General features: G+C 39.2%; 1 protein-coding gene across 1 annotated transcript in view; it reads left to right on the top strand.

Annotated features, from left to right (window-relative positions):
- The window catches only part of GPNMB (glycoprotein nmb), a 32,312-nt gene extending 20,369 nt beyond the window's left edge, over positions 1 to 11,943 (top strand). Inside the window, exons 7-11 of the mRNA XM_032238275.1 lie at positions 1,562 to 1,696; positions 2,995 to 3,097; positions 4,110 to 4,315; positions 9,670 to 9,763; positions 11,353 to 11,943. Coding sequence (XP_032094166.1) covers positions 1,562 to 1,696; positions 2,995 to 3,097; positions 4,110 to 4,315; positions 9,670 to 9,763; positions 11,353 to 11,506 — 692 coding nt within the window. The 3' untranslated portion in view covers positions 11,507 to 11,943. The remainder of the gene's footprint in view (positions 1 to 1,561; positions 1,697 to 2,994; positions 3,098 to 4,109; positions 4,316 to 9,669; positions 9,764 to 11,352) is intronic.
- The last annotated feature ends 4,267 nt before the right edge of the window (positions 11,944 to 16,210 follow it).

Genomic DNA, 16,210 nt, shown 5'->3' on the forward strand with positions numbered 1-16,210 from the left:
AAATCAAGGGACTTCAAAGGCAAGAACCAACAGTAGGAATTTTTATTCCAAAGGGAACTACTGTATTTGTTAATAAATGGAATGATTTTCCTCATAGTGAGAAAATACTCTGCTTCCTGAGAACAGGTGTATGGTATATGAGGGATCCTTGGTGCTCTCTAGCTTGCTTGTTTTCTTGCAGATGTTTCATCACCCGAACTAGGTAACTTCACCAGTGATAGTCATTAGCATTGATGATGTTAGCTAGTTTGGTTAATGAAACATTCTTATCAAATAGACAACAAGTAGTCAAAATAGCGAACGCCTCATCAAACCCTGCACAGTGGTGTTCCCCAAGGTAGCATTTTGGGACCCACATTCTTTATACTTTACATAAATGATTTTTGTGATCCTATTATAAGCAGTTGTGTCTCTTCACTGATGATGTAAAACTATTCAACACCACCAACAATGCTATTACAAAGCGACCTTGACTATGTGTCAGAATGGTCAAACAATTGGCAACTCCAAATCTCAACCACAAATTATCTGTCTTACACTTTGGCTAAAAAAATCAACACCAAATACCAGCTGGGTGGATATGACCTCATAGACGACCTTCACTATGTCAAGGACCTTGGAGTAGTCATGACAAACGATCTAAGTGCCAGAGCTCACTGTAACAGCATTGCCAAAAAGGTATTAAGAGTTGTCAACCTAATCTTGCACAGCTTCTTTTCCAGTAATATTGTACTGCATACTAGGGCACACAAAATCTTTGCTAGACCAATTCTCGAATACAGCTCATCTGCCTGGAATCCGCACTGTATATCAGCTATTAATACAATTGGGAGAGTCCAGAGATATTTCACAAGAAAAGGACGCCACTCTCTGCTCACAACAGAATACCGTATTCCACCAGGCTTGAAATTTTGGGCTTGGAGAACCTAGAACTATGCTGCCTATGGTCTGATCTAAATGCACAAAATTATCCGCTATAACGTACTACCTGTCAATGACTACTTCAATTTCAACCACAATAATACACAAGCAAACAATAGATACAAACTCAAGGTAAACCGCTCCAAACTTGTTTGCAGAAAATACGACTTCAGCAACAGAGTGGTCAATGCCTGGAATGCTCTACCTGACTCTGTTGTTACATCCCCAAGCCTCCATAATTTTAATCTCTACTGTTGACCTTACCTCATTCCTAAGATGTCTGTAAGGGGTGTGCATAAGCACACCAGTGTGCCTACTGTCTCCATTTATTCGTACCCACTTACTGTGTTCGTATTTATGTTTATACTTATGCATATTATCTTTCACATGTTTGACAACTAACTAACTAACTAAGCTCAGATAGCATCAAGGACCCCTCAGGTCAATCTTGAGCTACAAATATTCTCCTTTATTAGTACCATGTATGGTATATATATGGATGTAAGTCTCTGTATGAAAATAAGACGATCAAATAAATGTAATACACATTTTATCTTGGTATAAACAGAGGGTACAAAAACTATTTTTGCTCTATGATGCAAATCTAAAAACTCCACAATTTTTCTTTCTTTTTTTTTAGCATTCACTACGCAGTTGCCTTCTAATACAACTCCCACCTCCCCTAACGTAACCGAGGCGCCCACAGGACAACCTCCTGTTGAAAGGTGCAGTATCACTCGATATGGAACTTACAAAGCCACACTTACCATTGTAGGTATGCATCTACATCAGTAAACGAAGAATATCATTTTCATAGATAGTGTGTGAAGTGTTCATTACATAATTAAAATGGCTTTGGGGTTTCCGCTATGGTAGATTTTTTCTGTAAACAAAGGACAGAATATCTGAAAGCTTTGCAGAATCCATTTTGAAATGAAGACTTAAAATAATATTATTTTGTTTGCTTTGAAAATCATATTACCAATAGTGTTATGGATAAAGACTTCCATCCATGAACAAAAAGAGATTTCTTTGTACAGGTGGGATTTCTTCCATTGCCCACTAGAGTTCTTCCATTAATAGAAAAGACCCTACTCTACCAATTATCCTTTGTGGAATATTTAACTAAATAGCTCATCAGTAATATTTGTGTTTGCTAGGAATGTTCTTGTTGCTTTACCTAGGTATCACCATATACATTATTTTAAACCAAATTTCAGTATTATAGTTGCCACCTTCAGTTTGGTCACCTTGTTCAGGAAAAGTACAGTCCCTGGATTGATACAGCAAGTTCAAATTAAGAGTCATTTTCAAAATATGATGAATATACATCACTGAATTTTAAAAAAAACATTTAATTTAAAAGAAAGACAAGTCTTAATCTTAAAGTAACATTCTTAATATAACAATGTACATATCCTTAGCAGAAGTACTATAGTGAACAAAATTATCAAATTCTACTCCATTTTTGCAAGTCAGACATGTACAATACATATACACAGTATTGAAAAAGCTCAATCCAAGGATTTAGTTTTAGTATTGAAAATGATCTTAATAAACTTTTTTAAAGTTTCCAATTTCTAACTTATTATGTGATGGTGTGGAAGACAGGGAGTAATTCTGTTGCTGGGTGTTTTTTTTAAATAAGAATGAGACACTATGATCTTTTGCAACAATAAAAACTACCCATAGCTTCAGACCTATCTTTTTACTCTCATGGTTATGAATTATGGATCATTCATATAATTCTTTAGGGCTGGAATTTAAACATCTAATGATCTGAGATGCTTTAAAAGGTCAAATGCCTGAACCTCTCTCTGTAATGATTACATGTCAACAAAAAATAAAAAAAGAACTTTCTGGATGACAGAAGCAAGAACACAAATATGATGACCAAAAACAAATAAAATTTGCTGACTCTGGCTATTTTTGCATCAACGAATCAGAAACTATTGTTAACAAGAAACTATAATTCTCTTGTACTTACGATTTAGAAAAAATATTTATTTTCCTTGTTGTCAAATTTTGCACCTTAAAAATATTGGTATGTTATCATTGGCTTATTTTTGACAGATGGGATCCTTGAGGTAAATATTATCCAAATGACAAGTGTCCAGATGACAGCTACTCAAGTTGGAAGTTCCGTGGTTGATTTCGTAGTAACCTGTCAAGGGAGGTATGCTTTTCCAAATATTCCTACATACTCTGGCATCTTATACTATACAGTGAAATAATTCTTCTCAGTTAACTGAAAGAGCTCTATATAGAAGACTCAGGAATACCAGTATAACTGAATTGTCCTATTGTGGTTCACTGTGTTGGTGTATTGCTGCACACAAAGACTGAGAAACAAGAGAGCTGCAGTCCAACATCCATGGATACTACTAGATGTAGAGGAATATGGAGTTAATCTTGAAAACATTATGCATTTATAGGAGATGAAACTCCTATTCATCCTGGCAAAAAAGAAAACAAGAGAAAGAAACTTAGAATAACCCTACCATGATTATCTTTGGTGTAAGAAGGGACAACTCAGTCAGGTTTTCAATATTCTGTTATTATATCTTAGAACAATGAAGTAGCATTCTTGTAATGCCTGACCTGATCTATTTCCTGACGTGTCCTATCTCAAAAAACTGCCATTGGGGTGGAGACAATTGAATCCACCATTCAGGAGCCATGTTAATTCTGCTCCAGAGCAAAGAGGATGAAATCCAGGAGATGTTCTTTTAAACTGGATTTATTATTTCTAGGCAGTTTGTAAGATTCAGTTTACAAGATGCAGACAAGATTCTAAAGGCTGCCACATGGAAAAGCCCCATGTATTGTCTTTTGCAGTTGATCTGGCTTTCTTTGTAATACATTCAGTAAACTCTGTACTAGGATTTATAAACAGATTCATTGGAGCATTAATATTTTTAGAAGGTTTAAAAGAGTTATCCTCCATGTGAATAATAATGATCATAGCATCATTGCAATATTTTACTTCTGTTTAGTCATCTTTGTTGTTTGAACTGAAACTGAATTGTTTTAAATACATATATGCTATGCTTAAAAAAGAATAAATTGATCCGAACTATTTTGGGCATGTTATGAAAAAAGTTACATGTCATCAATTAGTTAATTAGTTCTACACAATCCAAACTGGTTAACTACCTTATCTCTTTTTGTCTCTTCCCCCTACCTAGTCTACCTACAGATGCCTGTACATTAATTGCTGATCCCACATGTACGATTTTACAGAGTGAGTCATGTCACCCCGTTGATGTTGCCGATATATGTTTCCTAACCATAAGAAGAGCCTTCAATGAATCTGGAACCTATTGTGTCAACATCACACTGGCTGATGCAACAAGTCTAGCACTCACAAGTACTGTGATCTCCATCAATGGAGGTAAATGCTACCTTTTTTTTTTTCCAGAAGTTGGCATGATTATTTCTCAGAGTTGTTAAATTTTCAACTCTAAGGGATACTGCATGTTTGACAGATTAACAGATGCTTGTAAAAAGGTAGAACCTTTCCATGTTGTTCACCACAGTCCGTCCCTGGAGGGAACGGCTTCTCCAGGGCGGCACCTGGGCACAACAATCAAGGGGGTCACCCACGAAGCTAATCCTAGAAAGAACTTGAGGGCACGATCTCTCTGGGTGAATGACAACTTTATTATGTAGCAAAGCTGAATATATAAACTTTCATACGCAAATTAGGTTTTCAAACATTGCAAATGTCATTGGTTACAAATTATGCATCTGGACCAATAATAGAATTGATAACTGCGCGCTTCCTAAGTTTCACGTGTGTGCCCTAGTTTAGCTGTTTTCCAAGCAAGTACAAAACAAGCAAATTCTATAGGTATCAAGAACAATTTGTGGTCGGCTACATCCGTCCTGTGTGGCTAGATGTGCAGACTTTGCAAGTCCTATCTAGCTACCTGTTTAAACCATTTCCTATAGAAGATTTTGCTGCCAGTTACGGCCTAGCAAAAAGGCCTGCTAACAGACAATGAAAGCATGAAAGAAAAGACATTCTCAGAGCATAGCAACATCTCCTCCTTTTCTTTTTATTATCTTTTTGTCAAAGAGACTCTTCCTCTTCATCTACCAGGGCTAATCACAGCATTCTACACATAAACCAATAAAAAAATCACATCATGGCAAAGGGGGAATAGACAGTTACAGCACAGCATAGGGGAGAGAGAGGGTATGTGTGGGAGTTGCTGGCTCATATAATTCATGTTACATGAGGCTGCATAATGAGTCCTGGCCGTTTAGGCTGGAAGGATGTTTCTGGTGCGATGTTTTTGCATCCCTGTGTATGTGTGTTTCAGACAGCAAAAACTGCCCTGCACACACACACCCGGAATGAATTCCAACACTGTTTTTGTTAAAAGGCAGCGTCTCCCTCTTCATTGCTGGGCATGCGGAAGGGATCTTTCCCCATGAAGGGGTTGACTGTTCATGTAACTCCATGTGGTTGACAATGTGAATATTCTTCTGTGGAACCAAGCTAGAGTATATTCTTACACATAGTTAATAAAGAGGGTGTACATTGAATACAGCAACACAACAGTATCAGCAAAGCAACAAGGGTTATAACGGTCTTGGAAACATTTCCCAACCAGTTAAAATTTGGTAACCAAGAGGTCATCCAATCCCACCAGGAGTCCAAGGCTTTGTATGTTTGTCCAACTGTTTGAACGGTATCATGTAATTTTTCCACACTGGTTTCAATTTGTCCGGACTGGTTCAAATAATGACAACAGGTAGCATTCAACCAAACACATAGTAGGGGGATCTGCGGCGAAAGACAGGGCAGCCGGTCGGGGGAGTGGAGGGTAGAGGGTGCTCTGCTCTGTGTTCCAGGTCAGAGACAGAGACAGCCTCAAGCTGTGGTTCCTGTTGGTTGGTCATGGTCAGGCTGCTTCTGTGTTTGTGTAGGTGGTTGTATAGGTGGTTTTGGCAAATATGGTCTTACGTGCGGTCCTGGGATCCAAAGAACTTTGTCTTTTAATTGGATTGCAGCGTAGTTCCTTTCCCAGGTCAGCAGGTCAGCAGGTCAGCAGGTCCTCACCACGTCAAGTCAGGCAAGCAGCGATAGTAGACAGGTGGACGGGAGGTGTCTGCAGTAGGTGGAGCTGCAAAATGACGAGTCGCTGCCGAGGATGGTGGGCTGCCGGTGTGTTGCACTGCTGGGAGGCCAGGGGGCATTTTCCCTATTGCCAATATATCTGTCCAGGGCATGTTTTAATGTCTGGTTGGCGCGCTCAGCCAACGCCTGACCCTGGCTGTTATAAGGAATACCAAATTTCTCTTTTGGGCGTCCCAGCGATGCAAAGGTCCGAATCGAATGATAAATAACATGTTTGGTGGCTTCACCCCTTTGGGGGGATGCCATAATGTAGCCTGAACATGTATAACATGCATTTGCCAAATTTGGCAACACTCTGTCCCTCAGGGATTAACTCCCATAGGGAGAGGGTTTGCCTGCTGGCTACAGGTGGGGCATAGTTGAATAATTGCTGATGCCTCATTTGCAGTAATGCCAAATGGTTTTATGAGCGCTTTTTTATTCTGGTGAAAGTAAGAGTGGCTATCCCAAGGTGTGATAGCAGAACAAACATTGACATGGGGTGGGGGGGCTGATGCCGCAGCGTCAGCAACATCATTGCCCTCCTGGAGAGGCCCAGGGAAAGGCTGATGACTTCAGATATGGGAGACATGGAAAAAATAACAGCGAGAGGAGACAAGACCTTGTAAAGTGAGAAACAGAGACAAAAGTTGTGAATCAACAGAAGAAGAGAGATAAGACTCACACAAAGAAGTTATAATCTGAGTCACATAAAGACTAGCAAGAATTAAGTTAAACGGTTGTTTGTCAAATAACTGAAAGGCCAAGAAGGAAGTGGCCAATTCATCTCTTTGAGCAGATTTTTGTGGCTCTGTGAGCTGGGTGTGCCATGTACCATCCTCCTGCCAGGCACATGCTCCCATCGGCAAAGACAGTAATAGCGTCTTTGATAGAAAAAAGCTGTTGAAGGAGGCTTCCACTGGAGTGGAAGGGCTTTTGTAATTAGGGCTGCAAAAAGGGTGGGTATCTGAGAAATAGTGGACAAGTGTCTGAGATTTTTCAGCACTCTAAAAGGGAGGGCTTCATAGACGGGAGCAGCGCCCGTTATGTCAACGGGAAAAGCAGAAAGAAGTTCCAGATCATCTGGGGTAAGAGAAGGATCGGCTCGGGCAGAAGCCAAACCACGAACCACAGCACTGCCAGCCATAGTAGGGAGAGAGAGAGAGGAAGCAAAATAAACGCTGGCAGGACCAGAAGAAGGAGGGGGAGGTGATGTGAGCGAAATGTCAGAAACAGAAGGAGAGGGAGGGGGGGAAACAGAGGGAGAGGAGACAGACGGGACAAAACTTGAAGGGCGATCTAAATAAGGAGGTGGGGGAGTAAGATCAGGGGGTTCTATGGGAAAAACAGGAGAAGGATCAGAATAATGGAGTCTAAGAGCAGCAAGTGTGACTTTCCAAGTCAGGAGCATCGGAGTAGGAGCACGAGGTTCCTGATGGAGATATGTGCCTATTTTCACCCATGGTCCAGGTTTAAGGGAGCCATGGTGAGGATAGGAGGGGCAGTTTTGCCAAATGTGCATTAACAGTTGGCGTAATTCAGATTTGGTAGGAAAGACAAATTTCTTTGTTAATTGACTTTTAGAAGCTCTGAGAATCTGGCCAAGTTCTGAGTTCCCTGCTCCTTGGACAGATCCGCCCCCATACTTACGAAAGATCAGTCGTTTCCACGAACGACGACGAGCGCGCGGGTAAGCGATGGGGTCTCAGGCACGCAGCGGCAAGGCTGCGTCGGTCCGGCGGAAAAAATCACGTCGGGGTCACCACTTGTTGTTCACCACAGTCCGTCCCTGGAGGGAACGGCTTCTCCAGGGCGGCACCTGGGCACAACAATCAAGGGGGTCACCCACGAAGCTAATCCTAGAAAGAACTTGAGGGCACGATCTCTCTGGGTGAATGACAACTTTATTATGTAGCAAAGCTGAATATATAAACTTTCATACGCAAATTAGGTTTTCAAACATTGCAAATGTCATTGGTTACAAATTATGCATCTGGACCAATAATAGAATTGATAACTGCGCGCTTCCTAAGTTTCACGTGTGTGCCCTAGTTTAGCTGTTTTCCAAGCAAGTACAAAACAAGCAAATTCTATAGGTATCAAGAACAATTTGTGGTCGGCTACATCCGTCCTGTGTGGCTAGATGTGCAGACTTTGCAAGTCCTATCTAGCTACCTGTTTAAACCATTTCCTATAGAAGATTTTGCTGCCAGTTACGGCCTAGCAAAAAGGCCTGCTAACAGACAATGAAAGCATGAAAGAAAAGACATTCTCAGAGCATAGCAACATTTCCATATTCTAACATTACACTAATATATAAGTTTAGAGTGCCTGAGATAAAGAAAAGTGTACTTCTTATGATAAATATGCATAGCAAACTTTTTTATCTGAAGTTCTTGGTCCTTCCTAACTCTATCAGCCCAAATCTGAATAATGATTCTACTAGGGCCACACTTTCCCAAATGTCTGCATTTAAAGAAGTGTAGAATGAGAGACTCAATTATTACTGTATGTGCTGTGTGAGAAGCAGTGTTGTAGGAATAACTTTTTGCTTACCTTTCAAACTCAGTGAAGTATAGAAAGAAAGATCTAAATAAATGGAAGTAATGAAACTGAAATAAGTTTGGGGAACAATTTATTTTTCTTTGCATTTTATAATATTTATTTATTTGGTAAATGTATATACCATCATGTCATGTGACTGAGTAACAATGATGTTACAAAAAATATAACAAAATGACATCCTCCCTCCAAAACAAAAATAATTTTAAAATATTAAAAACAATAAAGGCATTAGTTTTAATTAGGAGACAGGCATGGTGAACCCAATGAGATTGTAATATCAAGCAATGTAGAACATGTAGAGCCATGATGACAAACCTATGCCACGCGTACCAGAGGTGGCTCATAGAGCCCTCTCTGTCAGCATGTGCGCTGTCACCAGCTGCTCTTCCGGGTTCCATTGCACATATGCTCGCTGGACAGCTGGTCCTGTACATGTGGCGTTACATGGATGAGACCACTTGGCTCTTGCATGGTAAACTAAAAGCCCCCTACCTAATTTAATACCAATTTACTATTTTCTTCTTCATATCTTTTCCATTAAATCTATTTTTTCTTGCATTCCTACACTTACTGTTGTATTATTTTTAGAAGAAATATGTGTGTTCGTGCATGTGTGCCTGCATAGAGGTCCTTCCATTCACTCAAGATTTTCCATTTAAAACAATAACATTCCTTAATTAATGAAACCAGTGGTGGGTTACCAATTTTGATACTACCGGTTCAGGCACGTTCCTGTGTGCTCATGCATGATGTTTGCACATGTCTCCTGCCGCCATTACTAATTCGGCCGATCTGGGCCAAACTGGGAGCATCCCACCTCTGAATGAAAACTTTTATGGAGTTAGTTTCTGGGTTCAGCAGTAACTGCTGCTGGCCATGGACATGCGCACTGGCCAGCTGCTCTCTTCTGAGTTCCGGTGCTCCAGCATGCATGCACACCAGATTTGGCACTTGATGCCAAAAAGGTTAACCATCACTGAGCTAGAGCATTATAAGAATATATTATTCACTGATTAAGTTCCCTTTATTCTGTTTTCTTTAATTTATTCTTTAAGATGAAGCATCCTTTTCAAGAACAGCAGAAGGAATTCTGGTTACAGGTGGTTTCTTGGTGGTGCTTGGTAGTTTACTGATTTTCTTCCTTTACAAGTAAGTGGCTTGGTAGAGTCATTAACATGAATCAGACCATTGGTTTAGTGATTTATAAATTTTTCAAACTCAAATAATACTGATGTAAAAATTTGTAACAAAAGGTGGGTTCTATTTACCCATAGAAAAAAGCAAAAATCCAGTAGCTTTCCTTCTCTGTCCGACTTACTCCTCAGATATAAAACACCCCAACCCATCACCTCCCTCATGTTATTTTTTATATTTATATTCTGTTTTCTTCATTTTGCTTTTTAAATTATTCATAGAAGCTCCCAAATATTACTGGATGGAGGATACAATATATTTAAGATTGTTGGGAATAAGGTCAAAACTTATCTATCTTCTGTAACGGGTTGAGCAACTCTACTTGGGTGTGCTATTGAGGAGTGGAAAATAATAATCCAAAAATCATAGCTATCCCTTAATCAATAGAAGAAAATGTTTCTAGTTCAGAGTTGAACTGTGTGGCCCTTAGTGCTTTCTGAGTTCAGTTGTTTTCTTGCAGACATTTCATTACCCAACTAGGTAATATCATCACAACTAAAAAGAGGTGAGATTTCCTCTCTTGTTCTTTACAAGTAGTAAACAACAGTCTAATCAAGAAATTATTAAGAACATTCCTACCAATACTAACAGGGTAAGCCACTTGTATATATAGAGCTAACAGAGAGCAAACTCCACTCCCATGTATGTATGTGTGTTTGTATGTTTATTATACTTGTATGCCGCCCTATTCCCGAGGGATTCAGGGCAGCTAACAAACAAGTGGGGAAGGGGGAGATACAAAAATACAAACAAGACAAAAACAAGATACAAAAAAAATGTAGTCGTGATGATGTTTCTTAGTTGGGAAATAAAATGTTTGCAAGAAAAACAACCAAGTTCAGAGAATACTAATGACCCCACAGATCTCTCAGTGTCAGGAGTGAATGATAATTTGAACCACAGTTGCTGCCTATAAGTTTGACTCTGTAACTGCAATATCCCATTGTCCCTGATTTTTAAAAGGTTTCACATAAAGAATATATCTCGCAATGGCACAATATATTTTTTTTCTTTATGGAAGAACTCTGAAAACGTTTACTTACTATCCTGTTTCCCTGAAAATAAGACCTCTCCAGATAATAAGCCCTAGTGGGCTTTTGAGTGCATGCACTAAAATAAGCCCTCCCCAAAATAAGCCCTCCCCAAAAATATTGCAACACAGCAGCAACCATGAGATGACCACGCTCACTGCTTCCTGCACCTCAAAAATAATAAAGACTTCCCTGAAAATAAGGCCAAGCGCTTATTTCAGGATATTTTCGGGGAAACACGGTACTGTAGTATATTTCGTTAGTGATGCAATACATTTCTATAAGCACAAAATAGGTAGTTTTCTTTTTTTGGTGTCTTCTTTCACTCTAATATATATTCTCAGCAACTGTTGTCTAGAGCTGTATTAAAAGCTTTTCCCCACTGATTTTTTTTCACAAATATAAATGTGCAATAACAATTTACAGAAAAGAATAATGCAATCTAGGAATTATTGAGTTTTGTTCATATAACAGGAAAACCTTTTAATAACTTGATCTTCACATTCTTTTCAGGAGATATAAAGAATATAAACCTATTGAAAGAAAAACAGGTCAAGGGAAATCCAGCGAAGGACTAAGCGTTTACTTCAATAATGTCAAGGCTGTTCTTTTCCCAAGAGGCAATGAGAGAGACCCTCTGCTGAAAAGCAAGCCGGGAATTGTCTAATTCTTCAAGTTAACATTTTAAAATTGCATGTTAAAATTTCAAGCTTTACACTGAACTGCAATTCACTGTAGGAATGCTCTTAAAAAGGGAGGAAAGATGGCATACTTGCATTACATACAAAATAAAAGCTATTGTTCAATACACTTGAAATTATAAAATATCAGAACATAATGTAATATTAGTTGACTTATCTTGGATATGCTATAATGTATCAGTTTCCTGTGAGCACACCTGCCCACATTAAAAATGTGGAATTAAAAGTTCTGTTTCCTGCTCTTCAGGAGACAATATATATCTACCCAAACACATACAACACATACATTATAATGGGTACATTATATTGGGTACTATATTCAGTATATTGGATTATTGCAGAAATTTGTCATTGGGAATCAATACTGCCTGACAAGCAAATAAATAAATAAATAAAATTTACTCCTGGGGTTCAATAAATGTCTGCTTGGTTGAGTGTTTTTCTTTTACTAAGCAATTTAAGCTTGCAGTGAATTCTACTGAATTTAGAGGAATTTTTTTTCTGTGCCAGCATGCTAGGATCATGCTTCAATCCAATTTTCCTTCATCTTGTATACTCAGCTTCAAGTTAACAAATTTTAAAATTAGTTTGAAAATTACAATAATGCTCAACTTACAGCAGGTCATTTAGTGACTGTTCAAAGTTACACTGAAAAAAGTGACTTATGACCATTGTAGCATCCTTATGGTCAATTGATCAAAATTCAAATGCTTGCCAATTCTCATATTTATGATGGTTGCAGTGTCCAGGATCATGTGGGCACTGCATGGTCATTTTGCAACCACCTGATAAGCAAAATCAATGGCAAAGTCAGATTCATTTAACAACCATGTTATTAATTTAACAACTGAGTCATTCATTTAATAACACTGGCAAAAAAGATTATAAAATTGGGCGAAACACATTTAATAACTGTCTAGCTTAGCATCAAAAATTTTGGGTTTATTGAGATCATAAGTCAAGGACTACTGTATTAGGATAGCCATTAACTGGATGCTTTGGATATCCTTCTGTTTAACTAATATACAATTTAATCACAGCTTGGAGAATAATATAAAGATATATAATTTTTGGTTCTATCTTCTTGCTTTTAGAAGTTCACTCTAGTGCATTAGAAGGGAATTTCTTGTATACTAAGAAGAGAAGAAAGTGGCTATGTCTACCAGCGTTGTCTCTACTTCCTAAATATGTATCTTTTTAGAATTGTTATGAAATATTAGGTGGGGCCAGACTCTCACAATTGTGGGTGAAAAGACTTTAAGAGGGAACTTGTGAATTTATTTTCATCCTGATTTTGATTTACACATTTTCTTTCCCTTCTCACTTGGCCCTTGATGTACAAGTTGAAATCTGTTTTAGTTTATTTTAGTTTACTATATTGCCATTGCACCTCATACAATGAAATTAAATGCCATGTTCAGTGCACATTATAAAAATAAAACACAAACACACATCCTTCACATTCTGTACAATTGAATTGAAAATCCGATATTGCATTAATATTGCATAATGAGTAGAATTTAATATTGTTACTGCCACGGCATAGAAGCTGCTTCTCAGCATATTTGTCCTTGTTTTTATTATCCTGTACTGTCTGCCAGATGGTAATAGTTCAAAAAAAGGGTGCTCAGGATGAGATGGATCTTTAAGAATGTTTTGAACTTTCTTAGGGCAGCGGGAGCAATGACGTTTACACTGGAGTGCTGTCCTATCTGCCAATGTGCAATTAACAAACCATATACAGGTGCAGTAAGTTAAAATATTCTCTATGGTGCAGTGGTAGAAGGTCAACAGCAGTTTTTCATTCAGTTGTTTCCTGAGAAGTCTCAGGTAGTATAATCTCTGCTGGGCCCCTTTGACCAGTGCTGCAATGCAAGTGCCTCAGGTCTGGTCCTCTTTTATGATAACACCCCAAAACTGAAAACTGGCCACTTGCTCCACTCTGTCTCCACTGATAATCAAGGGCTGGATGTCTGATCTATTCTTTTTATAGTCCACTATAAGCTCCTTGGTCTTATTGATGTTCAGGATCAAGTTATTGTCTCCACACACAAAATCCACTCATCTTGATAGGTAGACTCCCCCCCCCCCCGGAGATGAGTCCCACCGCTGTTGCATCATCTGCAAATTTAGTAATAGTATTACTAGCGCGAGTGGGAATACAGTCATGCACATAAAGAGTATAGAGTAAGGGACACAATACGAAACCCTGTGGTGTAGCAGTGTTAAGAATGAGAACTGAAGAGATATGATTACCTAATCTGGCCATTTGAGAGGGGCCAGACAGGAAATCCTTAATCCAAAAGCAGATTGAATAAGAAAGTCCAAAATCCATAAATTGAGACACTAGTCTATGTGGAAGTATTGTGTTAAATGCACAATATTGTGTACAAAAAGCATCCTCACATAGCCCCCTCCTATTCCAAATGAGTTAGAGCACTGTGAAGAGTGATGGCTATAGCATCCTCTGTTTGTTTTGTATGCAAATTGATGTTTATCAAATGTATGGGGAACACCAGAAATGATGTGCTGGCAGACCAATTTCTGAAAGCACTTCATGATGATAGGAGTGAGTGCCACTGGTCTCTAATCGTTAAGGTTACTGACAGGAAACTTCTTTGGCAGCGGAACAATGGTGGAAGCCTTCAAACAGGACTGGGATAAAGACCGATTGAAGATTCTGGTAAAGACTCCCGCCAACTGATCAGCAGAGTGTTTAAGCACTCGGCCAGAGATACCGTAAGCACCTGCAGCCTTTCTAGGGAACACAGCTCTCAGAATGCTCCTCACCTCCTGTTCCTCCACAATGAGGAGGGGACTACAATGGGCTGGTGGCTATATTTTAGCTGTCTCTGATGTCTCCACTTCAAAGCAAGCAAAGAAATGATTCAGCTCCTCTGCCAACTGTTTTAAAGGAGGACACAAAGACAGGTTCTGTAATTCTTCACAGAAAGACCTGAAAAACAAAGAAAATAGAATATATTTATTTTCAAGCAATGAGGAATTAAAAATATGATTGATTACTTGCTATTAAATATTTTCTGATGCAGATTGAACCCTTTCATGCTAAAACATTTATTAATATTGTTCAATATTAATATTGAAATTGCTTAAATTCTTCCATACTATCTATCTAATCCATCTGTGGCTATGCTAGACACATACACCCCCAACTCTTTCCTCAGAAGAATACAGTATTATCTTAGCATGATGTTGTCCTGCACTATTTTATGATCTGGCTTGAACATCAGGTTAAGACCTCGGCAGAGCCGAGGTGGTGCAGTGGTTAAATGCAGCACTGCAGGCTACTTCAGCTGACTGCAGTTCTGCAGTTCAGCTGTTCAAATCTCACTGGCCCAGGGTTGACTCAGCCTTCCATCCTTCCGAGGTGGGTAAAATGAGGACCCAGATTGTTTTGGGGGGCAATATGCTGACTCTGTAAACAGCTTAGAGAGGGCTGAAAGTCCTATGAAGCAGTATATAAGTCTAAAAAAACAAAAAAACCAAGACATTTACTAAACCCAGTGATTGGGGTCACAGATCTCATCAAACAAGTGCCTAAAGGAAAACATTTTTACTCAGGTGAATCCTAGCACAAAGAACACTTGCTATCCCAATTTATAGTAGCATTAGAAAGCATGATACAGGTAGTCCTCAACTTACAACAGTTCGTTTAGTGACTATTCAAAATTACAATGGCTCAGAAAAAAAGTGACTTGTGACCGTTTTCACACTTACAACTGTTGCAACATCCCCATGGCCATGTGATAAAAATTCAGATGCTTGCCAACTGACTCAATATGTATAATGGTTGCAGTGCCTTGGGGTCGTGTGATGCCCTGTGTAACCTTTTGACAAGGAAAGTCAGTGGGAAGCCAGATTCACTTAACAACTGTGTTACTGATTTAACAACCGAAATGATTCACTTAACAATTTTGGAAAGAAATGTTGTAAAATGGGGCAAAACGCACTTAGCAGCAAAAATGTTGGCTTCAATTGTGGTCATTAAATCGAGAACTATGTTTAAATTATCTGTTTGGCATGAAAAATGGCACTCATATTTCTGATCTGTCTCTTGCTGCAGATAATATGGATGTTTCAATAAGCAGAGTGCTTTAGAGTCCCAATTTTGACTCAGGAAGCAAGATATATTTTATTTTGATTTCAGCTATGTTCAGGATGAGGCACGTTACCTTGCATTTTATGATATAGAATATAGAACTCCTGCCAATTACCTCCCATAGACCCATTAGATCCTACAGATTAGGCCTCCTCCGAATTCCATCTGCCGGCCAATGCCGGCTGTCGAACACCCGGAGGAGGGCCTTCTCTGTGGCTGCTCCAGCCCTTTGGAACGAGCTCCCCGTGGAGATTCGGACCCTTGCCACCCTTCAGACCTTCCGGACAGCCGTTAAGACCTGGCTGTCCCAACAAGCCTGGGGTTGAGTCCCCCCCCCCTCGAATTTGCTGTGCTTGCTGTGCTTTTTAAATTGTTGTATCACTGTCCTGTTTGTCTTACTTTTCTGTATTTGTTCCCCTTCCCTTGTTTTTTGTTCAGCCGCCCTGAGTCCCTTCGGGGAATAGGGCGGCTTACAAATCGAATAAATACCAATACCAATACAACATGCATAGAGCCGAAGCAAAGGAATTTTTCCTTATGGCGGAGATTA

The sequence above is a fragment of the Thamnophis elegans genome, chromosome Z, assembly GCF_009769535.1.
Source record: "Thamnophis elegans isolate rThaEle1 chromosome Z, rThaEle1.pri, whole genome shotgun sequence".
Lineage (NCBI taxonomy): Eukaryota > Metazoa > Chordata > Lepidosauria > Squamata > Colubridae > Thamnophis > Thamnophis elegans.